Source organism: Littorina saxatilis, linkage group LG2, assembly GCF_037325665.1.
Source record: "Littorina saxatilis isolate snail1 linkage group LG2, US_GU_Lsax_2.0, whole genome shotgun sequence".
In the NCBI taxonomy this organism is placed as follows: domain Eukaryota; kingdom Metazoa; phylum Mollusca; class Gastropoda; order Littorinimorpha; family Littorinidae; genus Littorina; species Littorina saxatilis.
Window position 1 is genome coordinate 50,975,716 of NC_090246.1, and position 26,549 is coordinate 51,002,264.

At 42.0% G+C, this 26,549-nt stretch overlaps 1 protein-coding gene across 2 annotated transcripts in view; it reads left to right on the plus strand.

Annotated features, from left to right (window-relative positions):
* Positions 1-26,549, plus strand: part of LOC138959165 (N-acetyllactosaminide beta-1,6-N-acetylglucosaminyl-transferase-like) — a 49,543-nt gene that overhangs the window by 13,541 nt on the left and 9,453 nt on the right. For both annotated transcript variants that reach the window (XR_011453646.1, XM_070330542.1), the window contains exon 2: positions 21,254-22,360. Coding sequence is in view for 1 of the 2 variants with exons in the window: in XM_070330542.1 (XP_070186643.1) it covers positions 21,265-22,360 (1,096 nt within the window). In the remaining variant the exon portion in view is untranslated. The remainder of the gene's footprint in view (positions 1-21,253; positions 22,361-26,549) is intronic.

The window sequence follows — 26,549 nt, forward strand, 5'->3', positions numbered from 1 at the left end:
CATTCGGCGCTGTTTTCTCGGTAATTTTGGACGAGTCCATCTCTCAACAAATGGAGAACTCATGTCATAATAAGAAGGACAAAACGCCGCGGAAACAGAGACTACCTATCCTTTTCGGATAATGATTTCATTCAGTTATTCTGCGGAAAACAGAAATACTGCAGAAAAACGTTTTTTTCTGCAGCATTTCTGAATAATGTCATCATCCGCCGAAGCCTCTTTTTTTCGCAGGAAAACATTTCAGTGCAGTAAAATTTAAATAAAGAATGCTGCGGTAAAACGGTGCTGTTGTTTTACTTCAGAAAAGACTTCTAACATTTTTACCGCAGCATTTTGTATTAGCTCATTATAATATTGGATCACATGAGTTCCCCCTATGTTGAGAGATGGACTCGTCCAAAATTACCCGGAAAACACTGAGCGCCGAATGACTTCGTTGTCTGAATAAAGTCATCCGCTAAGGACCGTGTGTTTCCTTTCCCCCTCAAAGTATTGTTCTATGCTGGCTGGCTAACGGATGACAGCCACTCCAATTCGACATTATATTGAAGGTAAGTCGGGGGAGGGGGGGGGATTTTTAGCAACCGACGACTATTCAGTTACGAAACAGAGAGAGACTGCTAAGAGAAAGAGAGAGAGAGAGAGAGAGAGAGAGAGAGAGAGAGAGAGAGAGAGTGGAGGGAGGGAGAGAGAGAGAGAGATTGGATTGGATTGGATTGGATTGTTTAATTGTGTAACCAGTGATTTGGTTTTTACAATGGTAAAAAAAAGAGAAAATGTACAAAATCAGCATTTCACGTAATCGAATCAAATGTATATACATGGTGTTAAATATTTTTGGCAGTTGCTTGCTAATATAGTCACCTCACAATATAGATATATACATCGTAGCAAACAGTGTATCGACCATGAAAACTTTCTGGTAACGGTAATACCGAGGGGTACATTTTCCATGTCACGAATCAAACATCAAGTCTTTTCTGCCTCGCTTTCCAAGCCAGGAATAGATATTTAGCAAAACTTACGGCTTTTGTTTCGTCGCTACCTTTCAACAGTTCACACAGTTGGAGTTCGCATGGAGAGTCAACCGGTATGCCAATATATCTGGTTCTAATAGCCTGATACACTGGGCACACAAAGACAACATGCATTTCATCCTCAGTTTTATTTGTACAAAAAGGGCATAGCCGGCTTGCTTCCGAATGCGAAAAACGTTGCCTGTGTGCACTGAATGGAGAGACGCCAAGTCTGAACCTGCTGAGAGCTGTCCTGTAGATATTCACTTTTATAAAGTCTAAATAATGTTCTCGTCCGATCAGACTTTTGTGACTGTGGTAAAGTTCAAAGCGAGGACTTTGTGACGTATGGTTGAGCCATTTCAGACAAAAGTTTTCACTTAATCGTTCTTTGAAGGTGCGCAGGAATAGTCTCTCATCTGCCACGCTTCCAAATTGCCACACAAGGCCAAAACCAAGCTCACACAACAAAGACTTAACACGTGTGACCCAGTTGTCATGGCCCCTTTCATGCATATTCAATAGGGACAAGTATGCCATCTTAGAAAATCTAACGTCCGGCTGCTTAAGTAAGCGGAACCAATATTGAATGCACTTTGCAGCGGACTCAATGTGAAGTGGATAACGGCCAAGTTCACTGTAAATCATGTCGTTAGGTGTCATGGTTGGTACATTCATAAAAAGCTTGCACGCGTAAAGGTGCACCCTTTCGATCTGTTTATTTTCGCTGTGACCCCAAAGTTCAGAAGCATAGAGCAGTGAAGGAACAATTTGAGCATCAAACAGTTTGAAAAACACTTCGCATGAGGAAATACCACACTTTTTCAGCGTTCTAAGGATTTCCATTGTTCCCTTTTTGCCTCTCGACACAAATTCCTCCGTGCCTATGTTTAAACTCATCATTGTAGAAAAGGTGAAGCCAAGGTATTTATACCTACCAACAACTTCGAGTATCTCAGTGCCTAAGTACCACTTTTCTTTCTCGGATAGATAACCACCTTTACGGAATACCACAACTTTTGTTTTTTCCGCATTAACTTTCAGTCCGAGTCTGTTTGATGATTCGTATAGTGTGGTTAGCTGTGTTTGCAGTCCTATTACAGTAGATGATATGAGGGCGAGGTCATCCGCAAACAACATGAGAAATATTTCTACCTGGTTAGGTAGTAACTGAATGCCCTGTCTCCCTTTCCCGATTATGTCATTTGCGAGTTCATTGATAAAGAAGGTGAACAGAATCGGACTACACATACATCCCTGTTTCAGGCCCTGAAGGCACTGGAAAAAGTCCGTGAGCCCGCCGCTGCTAGTTGAACGAACGCATGCTCTGATATTGGCATACATCGCCTGGAGCATAGTCAGCATTTTCCCTCTCACACCAGTTTTTGCAAGGACAAACCACAGCGCAGCATGGTTAATCATGTCAAAACACTTATAAAAGTCCACGAAGGCCACATAAAGCTTTGAGTTGCGGGAAAACTGTTTCTCGATCATCGCGTACAATGTAAAAATATGGTCTACCGTAGAGTAGGACTTACGGAAACCTGCCTGTGCGTCAGAAATGACGCCATGTTCTTCAGCCCACTTTGTCAGTCTTGTGTTTAGAATGGAAAGAAACACTTTGCTAACACAACTCAATAATGAGATGCCTCTATAGTTATTTGGCATGTCAGGGTCTCCTTTTTTATATAATGGAACTATGACTGCTTTTGTCCACTCCTTTGGAAAGACACCCTTATTGAAAATACTGTTAGTTAATTTTACCAAGAATGGTAGTAGTTTATGTTCTCCTGCCTTTAAAAAGTCGCTTATAATTTTTGTCAGTGCCTGCAGCTTTTCCACTCTTAAGTTTCCTTATCGCGTTTTTTACTTCTGCTTCGCTAATAACGCCATCAAGTAAATCATCATATGGTTCATAATCTTCTTGTGTATGGGGTATGTTAAAGTCCAAGGTCTGGTTGTCATTTGCACTGTTATTGAAAAGTTTTGAAAAATGACCCAACCAAGTTTGCTCAGAGATATCGCCACTGACAGTGTGTTTCTGCCTACATCTCCTGATCTCGCTCCAAAATTCACGTGAATCATTCATAACGTTTTGTAAGCGCTCTGTTTTCTGTTCTTTGTGTTGTGTTTGCTTTGTCTGCAACATATTTTTATATTCCTTTCTCTGTGCCAAGTAGGTCTGCTTGTCATTGTCACTTTGAGTTTTATGTGATAATTTTAGTGCTCTTCTTACAGCTCTCTTTTCGGCTAAACACTCACCGTCAAACCACTTACTGCTTGGATTTGTCATAACCTGTATACTCTTGTGCATGCATGCACCAGACTCAAGAATACTTTTAACAAAAATGTCAAGCGCAGCATCAATATCAGTGTCAATCATATCTGTGGCTGTTCTTAACATGACTAAAGTGTCACTTGATTCAAGGTTCTGTAGGAACTCTTCTGTCTTTTCCCTTTGCCAAACGAATTTATCCAATACTACTGGCTCCTTTTGTTTCGGGACATTTTCTTCACTTGCTCTGACCGATATTTCTAACGGCATATGGTCGGATTCTACTCTGTGCTCGATGAAAAGCCTGTTAATGTATTTGACAAAATCAACGGATGTAATGCAGTAATCAACAACACTGTTCCCATGCTTAGATACGTACGTGTACTTGCCGCCCTCATCCCCGTTGCACTGTCCATTATGGATGTGCAAGTCAAAACACAAACACAAATCTAAGAGCAGTTTGCCAAAGCTGTTGACAGTCTTGTCTTGTGAAGTCCTGCTTTGACACATGAATGAATTCTGGCTGAGGGGGTCTGTAAAAGGGATATCAGAGTCCATATCGCTTGCCGCTACTTGGTTTTGGAATGTTCTGGCATTAAAATCTCCGCACAAAATGACATGGAAATCGTCCAGTTTTTCTATGAGGTCTAATATACAGTTGTCAATCATTTCAATTAAGCAGTCACATTCTGCTGACCTATAATATGGGCTACCTTGTGGGGGAACGTAGACGCCCATTAACACCACGTCATGGCTTGTATTAAACATACACTTTGCTAGTTTCAGAACAATCATCTGATCATACGGACAATCAATCCTTTCAACGAATTTAGAAAATGAGTTTTTAACAAGGATTACAATTCCACCTGATCTTCGTCCTTGTGATGACAATTTAATTGCAGGTGTTGAATGTAACTCGTATCCTTTGAACAGGTTGCTTAGGTCGTACGTTTGGTCAACAAAAGTTTCGGTAAGACAAGCTATGTCAAATTTAGCAACGTACCTTTTGAAGTCGCCGTCTCCTAACTTACTGTGTAATCCCTCAATATTCCAGATTAGCATCGACATGGTAAATATATCACTTTTTCCTGGGTTCCCTGAATCACATTTTTCACTGCTTTTCTTCTCTTTGCTTTTGAATCGCTCGGCATTTTGTTGCACTGACTTTCCCTGCTTGTATTCCCCTACAGCCCGTTTTTTGGATTGCGTGTTGCGTGAGTGTGCACTGCTTGAAGGTGTTGGTGTGGGTGTGTGCGTGACGAATCTGCTCTGTCGCTGTCGTTGCTCTGTGTCCGTGGTTCGGCGTCATCAAAGGCCTCACTAGGTCGAGTCGTGGTCGTGGTTCCCGTGCTGGCCTGTGATGTGCGGGGTAAGGTGGCCCCCTCCTCCGTCGGTGATCCGTCGTCAAAACCAGGTGAAGCGTGTCTCGGGCAATGGGAGAAGGGTGAGCCCCGCCCCCTACCACGACCGTAGCCCCGCAACCTTGACCCCTCTGGGCTGGTACTGTGTGTGTTGGTGTGTAGTGGCAGGTCGTAGTCAGCTGACGTGGCGCCGTTATATTGAAGGTAAGTCGGGGGAGGGGGGGGATTTTTAGCAACCGACGACTATTCAGTTACGAAACAGAGAGAGACTGCTAAGAGAAAGAGAGAGAGAGAGACAGAGAGAGTGAGAGAGAGACAGAGAGAGTAAGAGAGAGACAGAGAGAGTGAGAAAGAGACAGAGAGAGTGAGAGAGAGACAGAGAACTCAGAACTCAGAACTCAGAACTTTATTACATAAGGATAAAGGTTTTAGGCTTAGCCTAATCTTCCAACCTGTCCTTGGAACATATACAGAGAATAATTGTAAACGAAAGCAAAGACTGCGCACATACACACACACACATCCACGTATACACACACACATAAACTCACACACACACACACACACACACACATGCACACACACACATGCACACACAAATGCACACACACACACACACACACACACACATATACACACACACATGCTCGCGCGCGCGAGCGTGCGCTCGCATATCTACACACAAGCACATGCTATCATTTCATACCTAAAATGAACAGTATCTAATCAAAGTATTAAACTAGTAAAACATCAAAATAATGGTCGAGTATAAACATAAAAAACAAAACACTTAAGAGCATTGATACATTATCCGAGTACACAATGGAAACTAGACATCAGGGGCAGTTTATAGTGTGCTCAAATATGTGTGCAACTGCCTTTTAAAGGCCTTTAATGATGCGGATCGTTTGATTTCTATTGGCAAAGAATTCCACAGAGATGATCCTGAAAAAGCTAAGCTGGATTTATAAAGATCTATACGAGGAATTGGAGGAAGTAAATTTTGAGACCCATACCTCTTCGTAACATGTGTAAAATAGGATTGCACATAACTGGGCACATCACCATGAACTACTTTATACATAAAGACAGCCTTATTGTATGCAAGGTGGGTTTTTAGGGGAAGGAAATTAAGGATGTTTAACTTCATTTCTGTAGACATGTGCGATTCATACAGGATAAGTTTTGCAGCACGACGGTACAAAGAATTGAGTTTTAATAAGTGAACATCGCTGCAGCCATCCCACAATGTCGAAGCAAAATTAATATGAGGCATTATATGAGCATGAACGAACATTTTTAATGTTTCAGACTTCGCATAATGTTTGAGTTTTGACAACAAATACAAATTCCTTGATAACACTTTGCAGAGGTTGCTTATGTGTGTTTGCCATTTCATTTCTTCATCAACAGTTACACCAAGTATGCGGTGTTCTTTAACTTGCTGTATTTGAGTTGTACCTAAGGTCAGTTGTAATTTAAGAGGACTTAGCTGATGCTTTTGTCTTGTGGTAATAACAATGCTTTTAGTTTTTCTGGGTGCAGTATCATGGCATTTGATGTGCACCATTTCGCAACTTCGTCCAAAGTGTTCTTCAGGGAAGAATTTACTGATTCCAACGAGGTGTTACTGGTATGGATAGACGAATCGTCTGCAAAAAACTCGCATTTGACTTTATCATCCGATACATGTAAAGGCAAATCATTAACGTAAATACAAAAGAGAATAGGTCCTAATATAGACCCTTGAGGGACGCCATGTCTTACTAGTGCAGTAGACGAATTCTGGCATTGTAGAGTGACATACTGTGTCCGGTCAGCAAGATACGATTTAAAGAAGTCACAGACCGAATCGTTTCTCAAATAATAGTGTAATTTTTTCAGCAATATGGAATGATCGACTAAGTCAAATGCTTTCTTAAAGTCCAAAAACAATGCTCCTGTAACTTCAGACTTGTTCATTGCTGACAGCCAAGCTTCGCAGAGAGACGTAAGAGCTGTGTGGCAAGAATGCTTGGACCGAAAACCGGATTGAAACTGATGGAACAAATTTTGTTCTTCCATGTAAGCAAGAAGATGCTTGTGCACATGCCTTTCTAATGGTTTTGACAAAACAGGCAGTAAAGAAATGGGTCTAAAATTACTTGGGTCTGAGAGATCTTTACATTTGGGAAGGGGTATGACTTTGGCGCTTTTCAATTTAGACGGAAAAAAGTTCTGCTCAATACTAAGGTTATATACAAACGTGAGCGAATCCACAATATACGGTAGAGAAAGCTTCAATAACTTCACGGGTATTTTATCAGGACCCATGGACTTTTTATTCTCCAGGTTTTCAATAAATGTTCCGACCTCATGAACTGCAATCGGAGGAATGATAAACGCTTCATTGTTTATTCTGTTCCGCTGACAGAATTCGTCCAATTTTTCAAAACAGTCATCTCTATCCCGAGAATTTGTTTCTGCCACAGAAGCCTTCAATTTATCCGCTAAAGATATAAAATGATTATTAAATTCTTCCGCAGATAGTTTTGTTAGATTAGCAGTTGACCTTTTCCTAGATTTATCAAGGATTTCATTTACTGCCCGCCAAATTGTTGCAGTATCTTTCTTATCGGAAATTAATTTATCAAAGTAACCAGTTTTGGATTGTCTCACACGGTTTAACACCTCATTCCTCTGCTGTTTATATTCGTCTGTCATCTTATTTTCCTTGAAATAATCTCTCAGAGCCATCGCCTCTATAATATCTGATGTTAACCAAGGCGGAAGTCTGGCATGTTTTACTCTATGCTGACGCAGGGGCACGTGTTTATCTATAATTGTGCTTAAAATGCTATACAATTGATCAAAAGCATCCTCTGCAAGACTGAAATCAAAAACGCTCTGAAATGGAGCTTCACTAAGATCACGAAAAAATGCAGACTCATCAAAATGTCTAAAACTTCTGTATTCTATGGTCGTGTGGCCTTTTGGTCCTGATTTAGGCAAGCGCATAGAGACCGAACAAAAAATAGGCATATGATCGCTAATACTGGAATTGGACACATACACATTAGAAACAATCTTCTTATTATCAGTATATATGTGATCAATAAGAGTTGCAGTTGTGTCTGTTATTCTTGTTGGGTTCAGAACCAGTTGATGAAGACCTAATAAAGTTGTTGTTGAATTCCATACTGTTTGAGGCTTATTCAGATTAATATTAAAATCTCCAAGCAATACAATATCTTTATTGCGTGATTTGACTTTATCCATCATCTGAATGAAATATTCTGACCAAATCGACGTTTCGGCAGGGTTACGATATATATAACCTATGAGCAGAGGCGAGGATTTACAGTTTTTTACTTCAATCCAAACGCACTCAATATTGTCGTCCTCTAAATCAGTTCTTCGTGTTGCAAATTCAGAAATTGATTCATGAATATAGACTGCAATGCCTGTCTGATTCTTCCTTGCGCTGTCGCGTCGCAAAACAGAGTATTGGGGAATGTAAATCAAGTTATCGGCAATTCTCGAGTCGAGCCGTGTTTCGCTCATCCCAAAAACATGAACTGGCTTTGAGCTTTGGTTTAGCAGCACGCATATGATCAGGCACTTTGTTAACGAGATGATAGACATTAAGATGTCCAACCTGGAGAGTGTGTTTTGACACGTTTAAATTCATAATGTAATAAACAAAATTATTAACAACAACCAAAAATGTGAGAGATGAAATCAATAAACAAACACGGAGAAAAATTAATGCACAAAGAGTAAAAAGTGAAGCAAACAAGTTACGACTTCAGTAACTGGCTAACTTAAGGGAAAAGTCAAGTGAGAAGTAATAAATCAGGATTTAAAAAAATTCTGCGAAATGTTATAAGCGTTCGATGCACAGCAATTATAAATGTTCCTGCTAGCACTGCACTCATACACATACAGAATATGATAAAATAAAATTGAACAGTTCGAACAGGGATGAACGATGCGCTACATTAAATCCCCACAACGCCAACACGATTTCACTTTCTTTAAGCAGAGGCATTCATAGTCTCTCCGCAAACGGGTCTGAATCGTAGATTAACACACACAAAGAAGAAACACACGCGTGTTTGGATGCAGATGTTTTCACACTGTTAAAGCAGCAGAATACTTGGGGGGTCGTGGACAAAATTAACACAATGTCTGGAGGTGTTGAACGACATAGTTAATAGTTATGAAATCGCATGTGCGAAATCACACTCGTTTAGGTACACTTATTAGTGTACTTTCAGTTACATGAGTTTAGACACACTCACTCACACATACGCACATACACTCACGCCCTACGTACATGCTTGAATTAGCCTTTTGAAACTACTTAGTAGGATGCTTGGTGCATCCCGGGGGGCCACTGCCCATAGAAGGACGGCTGGGCGTGTGGGTGCATAAAGGGGCTGAGTTGATATTGCCTGAAGGCGTTCATCCAAGGGGGGTAATACATTGTGGGATATTGATGTTCCCCACGTGGAGACAAGGGGAGACTGGGATGGCTGACGTGCTGTTGAGTAAATGGTTGGTTGACCGGTGGCGGTAGTAGTGGTGGCTGTTTCTGCCACAGTTGCTGCTGCTGTTGTTGCGGCTGTTGCTGCTGCTGCCGATGTTGCTCGTGCGGCGGCTGTTGTTGCTGCTGTTGCTGCCGCTGTTGCTGGTGCGGCGGCTGTTGCTGTTGTGGCAGCTGCTGCTGCTGTTGATGAGGTGTCCATTGCTGTTGTTGGTGAGGTGACTGTTGCTGCTGCTTCTCTTGCAGTGGTTGGTGTGATTTGGGCGGAGGCGCTCCGCCTCGAACGACGTCTGCAAACGAAGCTCTGCCTAGTCGCTTCTCAAAAACGATGGCTTTGATGTCCTTTACGAGTAGAGACAGGCCCCTTGCAGAGTAGTGGACCTTGTCTTGCAATATGTCTGGGTCAGTTTGACCGTCACTGTCAAGGCGCCAGATATCCGACAGTGCCAAGAACTGCACCTTTACACCATCACATAGCGACGCGAGCTCAGTGTTAACTTGCAGAATCTGCCGTGTAACTTTGCGCTGAGCCTGTGGAGGGATGGCTGCGACAAAGATGACCGCATTAGGGAAGCGTAGCGATATTTCAGATAATAGCGTCTTATAGTTTCTTTGAAGTTCCCTCGTGTTTTGTATGTCGTCATTCGTGCCGACATGCAGAACAATCTTCCTAACGTCAGGAAAAGTGTTGCTGCTGGCAATGACGGTAGTAAGTTGAGGGGTGGTAATCCCACTTAAGGTTCTCACCTCCGTTTGTCCTGACCGATCAAGCCGTCTCCTGGACACGCGTCTAAGGTTGGAATCTCCAATAAGCAGACACGTGCAGGAGGTTGGGAGGCGGAGAGCTGTCTTCCTCTGAGTGTCTGTCGTCTCGGTTGATTTGGTAGTCCGCGGGCGGACCATGGAGGACGGGGATGACTGACTGCTACAAGCTTGGGGCTCAGGCTCGGTAATGAGTGCCGTGTCAATTGAGTGATGGGCGTAGCGGCCGTAGTTCGTGGTCACGCTAATTGGCTGAGCATGAGCGACTTTGCCTTGAGGTGACTGTTGCAGGGGTGGGGCTTCGGGAGACGGTGAGCGCTGGACAGTCTTGTTCCGAGGCTCTTTCTGCAGGTCTTTCACCTTGCTCTCTAGAGCCTGACAGCGCTTTTTTAAGCCCTCATTGTCTCTGGAAAGAGCTGTGAGTCGCTCGCTTAAGTCCTTCACCTCTCTGTCACGCCCACCCTCATTTGCCTTAATCTTTCTGTCCGTTTGGACCTTGAGATCTCTTAGTTCAGAGGCTAATTTCTCAACCATGGCACGGAGCATGTCATGTACACAAGTGTCTGTACTATCGGTGGAAGCGTCACCGTCACCATCAATGTCAGAAGTAGCGGCATGTTTGTTGTCGATGCTGGGGGAGAGAGAGAGAGAGAGAGAGAGAGAGAAAGAGGAAGTGTGAGAGAGAGAGTGTGTTCGAATGTCTAGTTTAACAGAAAATTATGCATCAAACCGGATTATGCGTCTGCTGCCCCATTCCCGACGGTCTTCAACCCGGTGTACGATCATCTCGCATATTTGACCGCCTCTTGCTTGCACGCTCTAACGGATGATTCCAACCCGACAATAGCACTTCTTTGCATCAAGTATGACTCCTTTGTCACTAAGACTCCCGTACCGAAGCTGAATACAAGCTGTATTTGTAAAAACAAGCGCATTTCTACATTTGAAACCCACCGAGCAGCCATTTCCGGTGCTTCGTCACCACGATTTCTGGTTTTAACATTCAAATACGGGAAAACACAAATCTTTCTTCAACATATTATGCATTTCGAAACAAAGTTAGTCATCGCAGATGCAGTAGCTCACCTTTAATCCAGACAAAAATCAACAACTTTGTGGTAAAACGGGAAAATGCAGGCCGAATCGAGTGTTTACCACTGTTCACCAGCTTACCACTGTATAGCCGGTTATCCCCTGTGATGAACCTCTCCTTTATTACAGCCCACAAACCGCTGCAAGGCCAGTTCAACGCCTAGTGTTCATATGTTGCAAGCACACAATGCCAGTAATATGAGGGCTTCTCTATTGTTCTTACAAGGAAAAGAAATGAAGAGGGAAAAACCACCGGACAGTTTAGGAAATGTGTAGAACCAAAGGGAGGTTACTTTGTTACACATCGAATGGAGGTAACTCTAATCTTGCTGGCATGGTTTCTCATTCTCACATAATGTACAGAGTCAACGTTAGACCCGCTGCTCAGGTATCTAAACATATTCCCAAGGAAGTGAGGCAACTCATATCGAAGTTTTGTTTTATTTGTTTTGTGTGTGAACATTTTGTTTCTTTCATTTCTGTTTACATACATGTAACACGACAACAGCACCATCAACTTAATAACAAAAGCACTAAGAACATGCATTCACTACAAGACAACAATAATATGCTTACAATACATATGTGCTGCTGCACAACTGACACTTTCACAACAACTGTGCTGTTTATACTAAAAAAACACGTTTTTTATTACGTTGTCCCCTCAAGTGATCACCTCTTGTGTGTTTGATTGTTTGTTTGTTTTTTCTTTCGTGTTCTGTTTTTTTCTTTCGGTTTTTTTTTCGTTATTTCTTTCTTTCTTTGTTTCTTTACTTTCTTTCTGGTCTGTTTCTTTGTTTGACCTCGCTTGCATGTGTGTGTTTGAATGTGTGTACGCAATACGAGTACGCTGGCTGCACTAGTCTGGATAGTATTTAGTCAAGTTTTGACTAAATGTTTTTACGTAGAGGGGGGAATCGAGACGAGGGTTGTGGTGTATATGTGTGTGTGTGTGTGTGTGTGTGTGTGTGTGTGTGTGTGTGTGTGTGTGTGTGTGTGTGTGTCTGTCTGTCTGTCTGTCTGTCTGTCTGTCTGTCTGTGTAGAGCGATTCAGACCAAACTACTGGACCGATCTTTATGAAATTTGACATGAGAGTTCCTGGGAATGATATCCCCGGACTTTTTTTAATTTTTTCGATAAATACCTTTGATGACGTCATATCCGGCTTTTTGTAAAAGTTGAGGCGGCACTGTCACACCCTCATTTTTCAATCAAATTGATTGAAATTTTGGCCCAGCAGTCTTCGACGAAGGCCGGACTTCGGTATTGCATTTCAGCTTGGTGGCTTAAAAATTAATTAAGGACTTTGGTCATTAAAAATCTGAAAATTGTAAAAAAAATGAAAAATTTAAAACGATCCAAATTTACGTTTATCTTATTCTTCATCATTTTCTGATTCCAAAAACATATAAATATGTTATATTCAGATTAAAAACAAACTCTGAAAATTAAAAATATAAAAATTATTATTAAAATAAAATTTCCGAAATCGATTTTAAAACAATTTCATCTTATTCCTTGTGGGTTCTTGATTCCAAAAACATAGATGTGATATGTTTGGATTAAAAACACGCTCACAAAGTTAAAAAGAATAGAGATAAAGAAAAGCGTGCTATCCTTCTCAGCGCAACTACTACCCCGCTCTTCTTGTCAATTTCACTGCCTGTGCATCGAGCGGTGGACTGACGATGCTGCGAGTATACGCTCTTGCTGTAAAAATGCAGTGAGTTCAGTTTCATTCTGTTAGTTCGACAGCTTGACTAAATGTTGTAATTTCGCCTTACGCGACTTGTTGGTATTCGCGAAGGAAATAAACGTCAGTCAGTTGACTAAGTACATCGGCAGCAGTTTTAGCAATCAAAGCCTGACCAATACAAACAAATGGACACATTTTGGCCGATTCAGGCGAATACTCTTCGGACATTTGGCCGATAGGGACATGAAAGTTTCGGCCAAAGGAAAAAAAAATCCGCGATTGGCCGAAGGGCCGACCCAAACGACACCCCTGTTGATCTCCGCGTTTTGCGATCTTTCTCTACACGAAAGGTTGTTCGATAATCGCATGACGGCGCACTTCGTACGAGGAAGCATTTGAGATTAAATAAACTGGACTATGCATGTAGGCTAAAGCATTTATGACTTTGCACTGTTTATAGTAAACAGACCGTTTATGCATGTTACAACTCACCGTGCAGCAAGTATAGTCAGGATGGTTTTTTTTTGTTTTTTTTTTTAGATAATGGTGAACTTTAGCGTTGTAAATTCATACCTGGCAATCCAGTGGCATTTAAAGCCTCCGATTTTGCAGAACCTACTCTTGTCGGTATAACAGGTCATGTTAGATACCTTTGAAGTCACAGAATGAACTGTACAGATGACTTTCGTTTACATGGGTTTTTGAAGGAAAACATCGGCACAGCCGCCATTTCGAAGGTGGGGAGGCAACTCTGTCGATATTATGTATGCATTTTCTCGTCATTTTAGTCGACCAATTGACCAAATTGATTAATTATGATTAAATTTTGAGTTCAATCTGTCAATTCATTTCACGATAAATATTCTTTGGTTTGATTACAGAGACTTGAATAAAAATTAAAAAAGAGCCAAAAATGTCACTGGATTGTGAGCTATTAATTCACAACGCTAAAGTGGACACACACACACACACACACACACACACACACACACACACACACACACTGGCACACACACACATACGCACACACACACACACACACACACACACACACACACACACCATATGCCAACCAAAAGCCTGGATATATCAAAGATGGTGACACGAATCGTTTGAACGGGGAGGAGTGTGCCTTTAACACGACGGACGGTTTCGAAATACTGCACTATGAATGTTCTCAACGTTTGTCTGACTTGGCAAACAACACGTTTATGATCAGTGGCACTTCGGAGTGACCTCGTTGGTTTTGAAAGAGAGCATTCTTTCTTTAGCCAGAAACTGCGACGTCTTCCCGTTTTGAATTGTGCAGCCCAGCTACACACACCCCCCCCCACACACACACACATACATATATACAAACACACACACACACACACGAGGGCGGGGATGTAGCTCAGTCGGTAGCGCGCTGGATTTGTATCCAGTTGGCCGCTGTCAGCGTGAGTTCGTCCCCACGTTCGGCGAGAGATTTATTTCTCAGAGTCAACTTTGTGTGCAGACTCTCCTCGGTGTCCGAACACACCCGTGTGTACACGCAAGCACAAGCCACAAGACCAAGTGCGCACAAAAAAGATCCTGTATTCCATGTCAGAGTTCGGTGGGTTATTGAAACACGAAAATACCCAGCATGCTTCTTCCGAAACTTGCGGCGTATGGCTGCCTAAATGGCGGGGTAAAAACGGTCATACACGTAAAAGCCGTGGGAGTTTCAGCCCATCAACGAACAAACAAACACACACACACACACACACACACACACACACACACACACACTACCACCCTCGTCTTCCCAGTCTATATTTAAACATTTTGTCAATACTTGATACGTGATCGCCCTACCGACACTAAGTTTTGTTGTCCTCGTCATCGTCAAGAAACTTGTTTTTCTCCCTTATTGGACCTACTTGTCAAGACTGAGGTATTGTTCATTCCAATGTCCAGGCAAGTTTGACACCTGAGATGCGTACTGCAGCTCAGCCTAATGGACCGAAACCTACTGCATGGCACATTCCGTGGGAAGTAAATGTAACAGAGCTTGTTCTGACTTGAAAAAAGGAAGGGAGGGTCAGTTGGGAGAACGGGTGGGGGGTGGGGGGGGGGGTGAGGTGGCAACGCTTGGTTGAAGACTTGACAGAAAATCTGTGTAGTATTGTGTATAGAAAACTCTTTAGAATAGCAAATGTTTGCTCCAAGTTCGCAATTATTCCTTGTTTCCAAAGCCTCGATCTCTCTTGGGTTTGTTATTTCCAGTTAGTTAGTTTGTTAGCTGTTGCTTTTCGGGTCCAGCGGACCATAATAGGCCAAATCAGGACCCCATTATTTCCAGTTGGTAAGTGACATTGTTCTCATTCATTCCATTGGCCTTATAGTTCACCTAACGAAATTCGAAAAAAAGTGAATTTCTGCTATACACGGTTCGGTTTTCGGTTTAGACAGATGTCACCGCACACCAGATATTTATCATATAATCAGTTCTTGAACATTCTCATATTTAAATTTTACACACTGTAGTCTGTAATTGGGTGATCTGTAATTTATCCACGTACTGTCTGTGTTGCTGCTTTCTCTACTTTTTTTCGCACCCTTTACAGCGGGTGAAACTTGCACGCTTACAGATTGAAGTACCTAAATTCCAGCAGGTTTCGTCTGCTAGCGTTTATGGATGATTAACAGCACTGAAAAATGAGTCGATGAGCAGAACCGGAACAATTTGCCAGCAGCTATCGTTATGTTATTTACGTTGATTTCATTAATTAACACTGTTAGTGTTACAGAGCATTTTCGAGTATATCAATACCGGTACCGTATGTCCTGATAACACCACAGCAAATGTCCCTTGAACTGCTCAAGGGTAAGTTAACCAGAAAACGTCCCTTTTCCAAAATGGCGTCTTCGCTACTATATCTTTTCTGAGCTTATAGGAGAAAGTTGCTGAGTGTTTCAACCCCGACATTACTTTACCCGCTCAGATTAAGTTGGTTGTTTTGTGTGTGTGTGTGTGTGGCTACACTGCAAATAGATTGCTTGAGTACAATGTTGTTCGTACAGCTGCACATCTCCTTTTAAGAAATGTAGCTATAGACGATGTAAATTGTTCAGTCTGTGACATTCCGACCTTTTGTGGAAAAAAAGTGAGATCAGTAAAAGAAATTCGAAAGATTCTCGTAGGAAAAAAATACAGCCCACCCTGTTCAGAGGGATTTTGGAGAAGAAAGTTAGGATTTGAAATTGACGAAAAGAATTGGAACTTAGCAGCCACTGTCACTAGTGAAGTTCGATTACGTGTACTGCATTGGAAAATATTGCAAAACATTTATCCAACTTATATAATATTTTATTGTGTAAAATGAAAGTGAAGGCTGATAAAAACTGTACATATTGTGAGGATGAACTTGATGTATTGGAGCATTTTTTCTTTGAATGCCCAACCGTGCTCAGGTTTTGGAAATATATTGAAATGTACATATTAGTAAACATTGGCGAAAAAATTAGGTTGAATGTTACAGATGTGCTTTTTGGTATTAAATGCACAGTAAGCTTCCCGTAAACCATCACAGATACGGTCAGGCTTTTACACACAGTACAAACACCCTTCCATTTGAACGCTCACCAAACGGGAACATCCTAGGTGGCCTACGTAAAGAGCGAACAATTTTCAACGAATTTATTTTTGCGTGGTTTATCTTACCCCTGAGCCATCGTGAACCCGTGTGATCCAGTTTGCCTTTTTCACAATGTCACGTGTAAGTAGCCGTCAGTTAGTCATTTGAATGCGACTCGATGTGAGCTTATTTACAATAGCACGTTTTTATGCACGAAACAAACGGCTGTGGTTCACAAGAACTCTAGCGATGGCTTTTGACTGTTGAGAGGAACGGCGATATGCACTGATAAAGCGTGGTCTGCTACGACCCTTGCGTGACCCTGCTTCCGGGCTTTTCTTTTTTCAAACTTTCACAACTTCGAATTGTACTGATCTTGTCTTGATGAAAAAAGAATTCTTTTATGATTAAAGAATGTCTGTGTAACAAGCTGTCAATTTATTATTTAGATTTTAAAAGTTAGGTCTAGCGCAAAAACGCACCACGGTCCAAAAACATTTTGATAATCATCGATTCACGGCTATCGCCAGTTTACATCGATAGAATGAGACCCGAAGGGAAGTAGGGGAGACCGGGGCTAGTCCGCCTACTTTTATGCTTTTGGTAGCATAACTGGCGAGTTTGATGAACTAGAAGACTGATTTTTTATTTTACATCAAGACAAATGTGTAGCTGATATCAATGTGCAGACAGTTTTTATGTGCGCATGAACATTTGTTGTACATACTGCTTTAAGTAGACCTACCCTAACGTAGGCGAACTTGCCCCAAGTCGGGATAAGTCCGCCTACAGGGTGGGGCAAGTCCGCCGCTCTCATCCCATAGTAGGTACAAGACTAGTAGTGGGCAAGCTTTATACACACACGCACACACGCACGCACGCACACACAGTCAGTCAAACAAGCACCCGATCAGTGGGAAAGCTTTTTTAATTCCCTTCAATATTTAGGTTCAAAAATGCCAATGACATAATACAAAAGAATGTCGAAAGAATGTAACACAAATCGGCGTCAGTTTTTTTTAGACATGAATCTGCAATCTTTACCATCGAGAATAGATGGAGTCACCATCAGAGTCACAGTTATGGCAGATGTAAACTGGACTGTTTCCCACACCTGCACATTCTTCATGGCGAACATGCCCCATGACAAATAGGCGGACTTGCCCCCGCACGGGCAGGCAACTCTAGTGCCAGATAGCGAGCACAACATGGGAAGGAAGAAGCAAAACTTTCGTCAGAACTCGACCTTAATTAACGCACTTTCACTCGACACCAAGACTAAGTATTTGTTCTCAGAGGTAATGCATCAAAACCTAAGTCAACTCCTATGCATTCATGTTACAAAAATGAAGAAAAACACTTTTTGTGACCTGTACTCACGATATATGGGCGCGCAACCTCTGAACTTCTGCAGGATATGGCGGGAAGAAGGGACACCACTCTCACATGGTGTGAATGACTAAAAGGTGGCAAACGTAAGAATAAACAGACAAAGACGGATGTGCCCCGGGGACGGACTAGCCCCGGTCTCCCCTACTCGTGTTTGACCTGAGTTCAGGATGGGTCCAAAAAGTGTTCGAGACAATCTGCAAAATTAATTCTTTAAAAATTGCTCGCTCTTTACGTAGGGCACCTAGGATGTTCCCGTTTGGTGAGCGTTCAAATGGAAGGATGTTTGTACTGTGTGTAAAAGCCTGACAGTATCTGTGATGGTTTACGGGAGGCTTACTGTCCGGGCGTGATTTCCGGTATTATAACAGCCGCCCAGCACCAAAACAAGGCGCCATTGTTGTTAAACGCAAGGATAGGAAAAGGTCACATTCCAACATTGTGCGTCCGGGTTTGTGTGTGTTCCTTTCATTCAGCTGAAGGTGGAGTGCGCGCCTGTCGATTATACACGCTTAAAGAATACAATTCTATGCGCACACAGACACAAAGGTACTTTTGGATTTGGTTAACTTGGAAAGTCCTGAAGGAAATAGCTTAATGCAGCCTTTTTTTATTTCGCCGAAGAAGCGTTTAGGACTGTGAATCATGCCGTCCAAAACGTCATTTTTGACAGTAGGTGTGGTCAAGGATCTTTGCTGCCATGCCAAAATATCTCTCTCATTCAATACACGTATATTTTTGAGCAGAAGAAGGGAAGATCTCAAAACACAGTTGTTCCTGACCGAAACAAATTAGCTTAACATCTGGATTATACAACTGAAAAAAATATCCCTAATTGTTTTTCTCAGTGTAACTATGGGTATCTACAGGCGTACCGTTTTCTTCTTGATTGTCATACATCTATTCAACTTGTTATCTTCACACTCTTGGAACGGGAGAAGTTTTTAAAAACTGTAAGAAATTTGTACAAAAATGCCAAGTCTTGCGTTAAAGTTAATAGTGAGTGTTCTGGATATTTTCCCAGTTTGTGTGGAGTTAGACAAGGGGAAAACTTGTCACCGCTGTTTTTTTGCTCTATTTTTAAATGATCTAAAGCCTTTTCTGTTGGAAAACAGTAATGGTTTACAATCTATGTCAAGAGAGGCTATTGTGGTTGGAATGGATGATACTGATGTAAATGCCTTGTTTCAAATGTTTTTATTACTGTATGCGGATGATACTGTGATCTGCTCCGAGTCTGAAAAAAACCTGCAAAAAATTTTAAACAAAATGTACGAATACTGTTTAAAATGGCGTCTAAATATTAAAGGCATACTAACGCACTCCCGTGTTTACAAAGTGTAGTTTGCCCACAATCGATGTCAAACGCACCATAAGACCATATAATGACGATATGTCACCATGCGCGGACCATAATACATGCATTACAGCTTGTTCTAGCCTCTGAAAAAGTGAGGATGTCAACAAAGCCGCGGTGTTAGCTCCCTTGCATCAACGTTACATGTGTTGCCAAATCTATAAATAGGACCATCTAGATCAAAATAAAAATTCAAATATCTCAACATTTAAGGGCTCCTAGACCACAATATTTTGCAGGGAACTTAATTTAGTCTGTCTCCAGCTCTGGGTAAAGCAATTAGCGTGTATATTCATCAGCTTTCTATGCCTTTAATGTAAACAAAACGAAAGTTATAGTTTTTTCCAGAGGTAAAATTAGAAATAAACCATTGTTTACGTATAATGGCAGTTTAATCGAAGTAGTGTTTGATGTAATGTACTTGGGCCTTAAGATTGATTATAATAATAAATGTTCAGTCGCACAGAAGAATATATATGATCGTGCCTCAAGGGCAATGTTTGTTCTTTTGCGTACTTGTAGACAATTGTCACTGCCTGTGGACATACAAGTTGACCTGTTCGATAAAATGATTGCTCCAATTTTACTATACGGATGTGAAGTATGGGGTTTTGGTTCTTGTGAACTTGCTATTAAACTTCAATTGCGTTTTTATAAAATTGTTTTCAAACTAAAAAAATCAACTCCAAATGCTATGATATTTGGTGAACTTGGAAGATATCCACTAGATGTTAATATGAAATGTAGAATGCTTTGCTATTGGTATAAACTGTTTAGTCCTATTCATAAAAATAAATTTTGAAGTATTGTGTATTGCTTTACTTATAAATTGTATATCAACAAGATGATTGAATCTAATTATTTATGTTTTATTGAAAAAATCTTAAATGAAATTGGTCTCTCTGGCCTTTGGACTTTTCAAGAAAATGTTCAATACTCAAGCGCATGGTTTAAAAAGAAAGTAAAAAGAAGCTTGTATGACCAGTATATCCATAAATGGTTTACAGAAATTAGAACAAAAAATATGTTTTGGAATTATTGAATGTTTAAAGATATTTTTGCATGTGAAGACTATGTCACACACCTGCCATACCAGCAATGTGTTTCAATGATGAAGTTTAGAACATTAAACAACAATTTGCCTGTATAACAGAAAGAACGTTATCTTAACATCCCGAGGTCAGAAAGAACTTGCACAAAATGTGTATCACAAGACATAGGTGATGAATTCCATTATTTATTTGTCTGTGATTTTTTCAAAGAAGATAGAGCTGAGTTGTTACCACCTTACTATTGGAAAAAGCCTAATGCACTTAAATTTAAAAAGTTGTTTGCTACTAAGAAAAAGAAATTGCTAAAGAATATTTAGGACTTTATTAACAGAATTTGTAACAGTATTCCATAATTTTTTTATTTTTTTATTTTTTTTATTTACTATATTAGCATATATCATGATTGTATTGATTGTATTTATTGTTCAAAATGCCCCCATGGGTTATGGACTAATAAAACTTGAACTTGAACTTGGAACTCTTAATTCTTTAAAAAATTTTTTTAAAAAACATCTATTTCCGAAAACGAGAAAAGTAAAAGAGTCGTCGAGCTAAACTTTGTTCGCGTTTCAGGGGGTTCCATGGTGGCGTTACAGTTTTGCGTTTTCGAGTCAAACCGCATAATTATGTTAACTACGTTTAAACATTGGTACGTGCATAGCTGAGAAGTAGGAGACGTAATTCGCTTTCTCTCAAGAGAAAGTTAGTAATTATCATTGCAGATGAAAGCCAACCAGCAAAGACAAAGGGAACCATTTCCGGGAACTTATAGCAATCTTTTGAGGCACAAATAAAAGTATGGACATCATTTCTACAGTGGCAGAAAACGCAACAGACAGGCAGTACATAAAGAGATCGACAAAAACCTAAAAAATAAAAAAAATTAAAAATGTTGGTTGTTTTCAATTTCTGCATTAAATTTATTGACAATTTTGCTGCTGCTGCTGCTGCTGCTGCTGCTGCTGCTGATGATGATGATGATGATGCTATTGATATTGATGATGATGATGGTGATGATGATGATGATGATGATGATGATGACGATGACGATGTCGTACTATTATCTGCGTGCTTTTCGGTCTGCTGAAATAATGACTTTCTACTGACTTGCTTTACCCGCAGGCAGAGAAGCGATGGTGAGATGCGGGCGGCGGTGGAAGCTGGCGGTGTGCCCTGTGCTGCTGACGGTGTGCGCACTGTACGTGCTGCAGATCGTTCTACTGCACAGCGGCACACAGACCGCCCCGCGCTCCCTGGGACTCGGTCACAACTTCTGGAAAGAGCGAGGTGGCTCTGCCGACAGCAGGCGAACCTTCACCCTCTTTGACCCCTTCTCTAGGGACTACAGCGACAGCGTCGGTCTCAAGGGTCTGCAAGGCTTCGACTGCGTGGCTGCCATTGAAGGCTTCCCAGTGTCTTTCGATCAGAAGCCGTCAGCGCCTGTCGTTGGCTTGTCTGAGAATACATTGACAGAGCGGACAGGGGACTGCCAGTCGTTCAGGGAGCGCCACGGTTACCGCCGCTACCGCCAGCCCTCGGAGGAAGAGGTGCGATTCCCGCTGGCCTTCAACGTGCTGCTGTACAAAGACGTGGAACAGCTTCACGTGCTACTGCGCGCCATATACCGGCCACATAACTCCTACTGTCTGCACGTGGACGGGCACGCGGCGCCCAAGATGTACGAATCCACGCGTCGTCTGGCGTCATGCCTGCCCAACGTCTTCCTGGCCTCGCGCCGGGAGAACATCACCTATGCTGGCTTCTCCAGGCTGCAGGCCGACATCAACTGCATGGAGGACCATTGGAAGTCACCCGTGGCCTGGATGTACCTCATCAACCTGCCCAGCCAGCAGTTCCCCCTCAAGACTAACATGGAGCTGGTCAAGATCCTCACCGTCTACAACGGCTCCAACGACATCGAGGGCCTCGTTGGAGATCGGATGCTGAAGCAGCGGTTCACCTTCAAGCACGTGTACCTGCCTGACGGGGCCACGGGGCGTCTGAAGCTGGAACGGACCAAAGACAAACACGAGGATCCTCCGCATGGGATTAAAGTGGTTAAGGGCAGCGCGTACGGTGTGTTCTCCAGGGGTTTCGTGGACTTTGTTCTGCACGACCAGCGCGCCAAAGACCTGCTGAACTGGTGTCGCCCTGTCAGCAGTCCTGACGAGTACTACTGGGCCACGCTGCACCACAACCCTCACCTCCATGTGCCGGGAGGCTATCAAGGTAAGGTTGCTGTAGAGTACATGCTACCATGGTGGCAATGATCAAAAACAAATGAAGCAACAAGAGACGTATTCCGGAAATAACTCTGTCGGGCTTGCATGGGTCGTGACACGAGTTCGTACCCTTGGTTTTTCGATGATAAAAAACTTCACGTGAGATTTTGGCCAGTCATTTGCGAGGGGTGTGTCTCAAACACGAGTACAAGAACTACGTGTCCATTATTTGTCCACGGAAAAGAATAGGGGGATTCACTCTTTCACAACCCATGCAAACCCGACAGAGTTATTTCCGAACATCGTCTATTACTTTTATTCTATCCCGAAGCTCTAACTTTCTGGCACATGTTATCGTGACATAGTTTGTTTGTTTGTTTGTTTGCTTAACGCCCAGCCGACCACGAAGGGCCATATCAGGGCGGAGCTGCTTTGACATATAACGTGCGCCACACACAAGACAGTAGTCGCAGCACAGGCTTCATGTCTCACCCAGTCACATTATTCTGACACAGGACCAACCAGTCCTAGCACTAACCCCAGAATGCCAGACGCCAGGCGGAGCTGCCACTAGATTGCCAATTTTCAAGTCTTAGGTATGACCCGGCCGGGGTTCAAACCCACGACCTCCCGATCACGGGGCGGACGCCTTACCACTAGGCCAACCGTGCCGGTTTATCGTGACATATCGAGCGCTTTTAACTCATTGTCTCTCAGGTACGGATATATCCGTACCCACTCATATGGATCTATCTGACCAGGTACAGATTTATCCGCTCAGACTGTTAGCTTCAGTCGCTTACTGTAACGTCGATCTAACGCCTGCATTTCAGGGTGTTGATACACAGTTACTACACAGTTACTACAATTCTGAGTGACCTGCTGCAGCACAGCTGGTCTCGGCCCATTTTGAACTCAAAGCCATGACGTTCCCTACACAAGGCTTTGATAACGAACGGATAAGGGGCGTAACTCCTTAGTCATATTACAGTTGAAAATTCAAAGCGGGTCGGCTTCACTCAATTTCTTGGCATCAGAGGCTTGACATAAATTAGGAAAACAAATCTTTGCATCTTTGAATGAATCGAAACGCACGAGACTTACCACTCGTGCGTTTCGATTCATTCAAAGATGCAAAGATTTTCGTTGTTGATACAAAGGGACTTGACGCTCACTTTTTGCACGCTGAGAACGCCACTTCCTACAGTGACGCTGAGAACGTTCAAAAATACCATCAAAATATTAATTCTGCCCTACAGCGTTTTAGTTGGTACATGATGGGTCCAACCATTTGTTTTCCTAATTTATGTCAAGCCTCTGATGCCAAGAAATTGAGTGAAGCCGACCCGCTTTGAATTTTCAACTGTAATATGACTAAGGAGTTACGCCCCTTATCCGTTCTTATCAAAGCCTTGTGTAGGGAACGTCATGGCTTTGAGTTCAAAATGGTCTCGGCCAAACAAAACTTGGTCAACATAGGTGGGGTCAAAAGTGTTAAACGGCACTGGGGTCAGACTCTGTCCAACAAAACATTAAAACGTGATCGAGAATGAAAAGTATAGAGCCCTCACAGTGGATCACAGTGTCATTTGAGAGATTAAGAAGCACTACCACATTCGTTTCGTTGGCATTTTCGGTTGTAAAACGTCACACCTTTTTGAGTACACGTGACTTCCGATCTCTACGAACAGAAATTCGCTTCGCCAAGAGAAACGAAATTCGTAGAATTGGTCATTCTGACGAAAGTGACTTCGGTCCCGTTTTATTCGAATAGTCATAAAATATGCCTACCTTGTGTAATCGATGTATGCTCTGACATCTTTAGGCGCGATTTATCATTGAAATATTTTTAAAAATCAAGTTTAAAAAGCCGTAAAGCAGGCTTGAATTGGGTAAGTGAGTGACTGAGCAGACGAAAGAAATTTCAAGATGGCGACCCAAACATCAGGCCGACTCAACTTTTCAGTCGGCTGGTCAAGCCGCCTAGAGGAGAAAAATGCATGAAGCAGTTAAAGTTTATGATGTGTTGAGTTGTGGCCTGAGTATCTAATGCGTTTCAGCAGAAGTGAGGCAGCTGGTATTATCTGATCGACACTTCTGAACCGGTGCGACCAGCGAAACGAAATTCTTCTGTCCTCTTAACCGCTGTACTAGCGACACATGGTGTTCCCCCGTCGCTACATTCGGTGTCCCTTCAAAATTTCATTAACGGGTGCAACCAATTTGGCACAGGTCTTGGCTAATGTTTGTTTGTTTGTTTCGTGTTTTCTGTAGCACAGCGTATTTTCAAAAATAGTCTCGGGCAGGCAGAATGGGATGACTGGTTTCTGCAAAGGCCCTCACTGGTTTACTGAATGTCCGTAGTATTTTTACATTTAGTCAATTCTTAACTGAATGGTTTTAGACAGACTATGAATAATAATAATAATTGTCAGTAAGTACTGGTGTCACATGACTGATGTGAACCAGTTGATTGGCTAATGGCGATGCGCTAAAACTGTTAGCGCACTCTTGGAGTGCGCTAACTTTTCCACAGAGCGTATTCTTCCGCCCTTTGCCTAAGCGAGACTGTACTCTCATCCTCAGAATTAATTAATGACATGTAGCTTATATTCTCCACAAGACCAAAATACCATACATTTCCTGCTTCTCAATTAAAGCAGAAGTGGGGTTTTTTTCTGGCAGATTGCCTGTGCCTGTGCCACAGTTGCCACTGATCTAAAAATAGAACCCGCTGTGTCTAGTTTTTCAGTTTCGACTTGCGAAGAATCTTCTCATAATTATGCCGTAGCTTATTATCCACATTACCAAATGATGAGTTAGTGTACAATTCCCAGCAGCTAACAGAAAACACAAGTGTTATTTCGATAACGAACCAGCTAGATCAGCATTTGGAATATATACGTAGCAGACTAGATTACACTGAAATACGACTGCATCAGTTCAGTAAATGAATGGCTTCCGAATTATTATTTCAAGGCAAGAACAATCGGAATCGAAAACGTGTAGGTTTAGAACGTCCGTACCATATATATAAGACTTATTACCAGCCTGCCTCATGCGTGCAGACTCAGTGCAACGTGACGAGCAATTTGTGTTTTTTGGAATGCCGCAGTGGTTCGATTGCCCTAGCCTAGCAGACGACAAAAACCCCGCTCAGCAAACTAACATGTTGGGCAAATGTGAACGAAAAAACGATGGGGATATAATACGTGTAGGGTTCAGAGCATTCTTACCTTATATATTTAGTACCAGACTCCCCGATGAGTGAAGATACCACACGAGAAACATGCCACATTTATTTTGAAAATGTGCTAACCGTCGACCTTGCGGGTTAGCCAATTCAAGGGGAGTCACTCTGCACAATTAATCCGTCGAAGCTCGACTTGAGGTTTCGAATCGCAAATAACTAAGAACACAGTCCTTTCTCCGAGTTCAAATGAGGTCTCTCTGAAAGATCATCACTGTTTAGCTTAACGCTACCCTGGAATTTACCAACAGAAATTAAAACACGAGTTTGTGTGTGATGAAAGCACGACACACTTGAGATCACTTGAGACAGCCCACACAACAGTAGATCTTCTACGACCTGACCACACAGTTATGCCTATTCAAATGCGCGTAGCAAAATGTGCGTGTTGTATCTTCTTTTTCTCTGGCGGTACCGACAATATCGTTATTGAAACAATCCCAGTGCACTAAGGAACTTATAGAGCAAATCTCGAAAATAATTATTGAACTCAGCGCTATGCGCTTCGTTCAATAATGAATTTTCTCGATTTGCTCTATAAATCCCTCAGTGCACTGGGATGTCTCAATAACTTAAATAATAATAATAAATGAGCATTTATATAGCGCAACGTCATAACTTTACAATTATGCTCTTTGCGCTTGGTTTAAACAAGTTTATTCAATAAATTCCATTGGTACTATTACCGCATACATGAAATAAGGAACATGGAGCACAACAAGCTAGGCTTATAAGCGTACTCTTAAAAGCAAATGAAATTTGGCGGACGATTTTAATATAACAAATTTGAAATAATGTCAAAATAATAATGGTAAATTATGGTAGACAAACATGTAACAATAAAAGGAAAAAAAAGAAAAAAAAAAAAAAAACAATGCTAAACTAACAACAGTACTCACACGCGCTCGCACACTCACTCGCACACACAACAATCAAACAAACACAC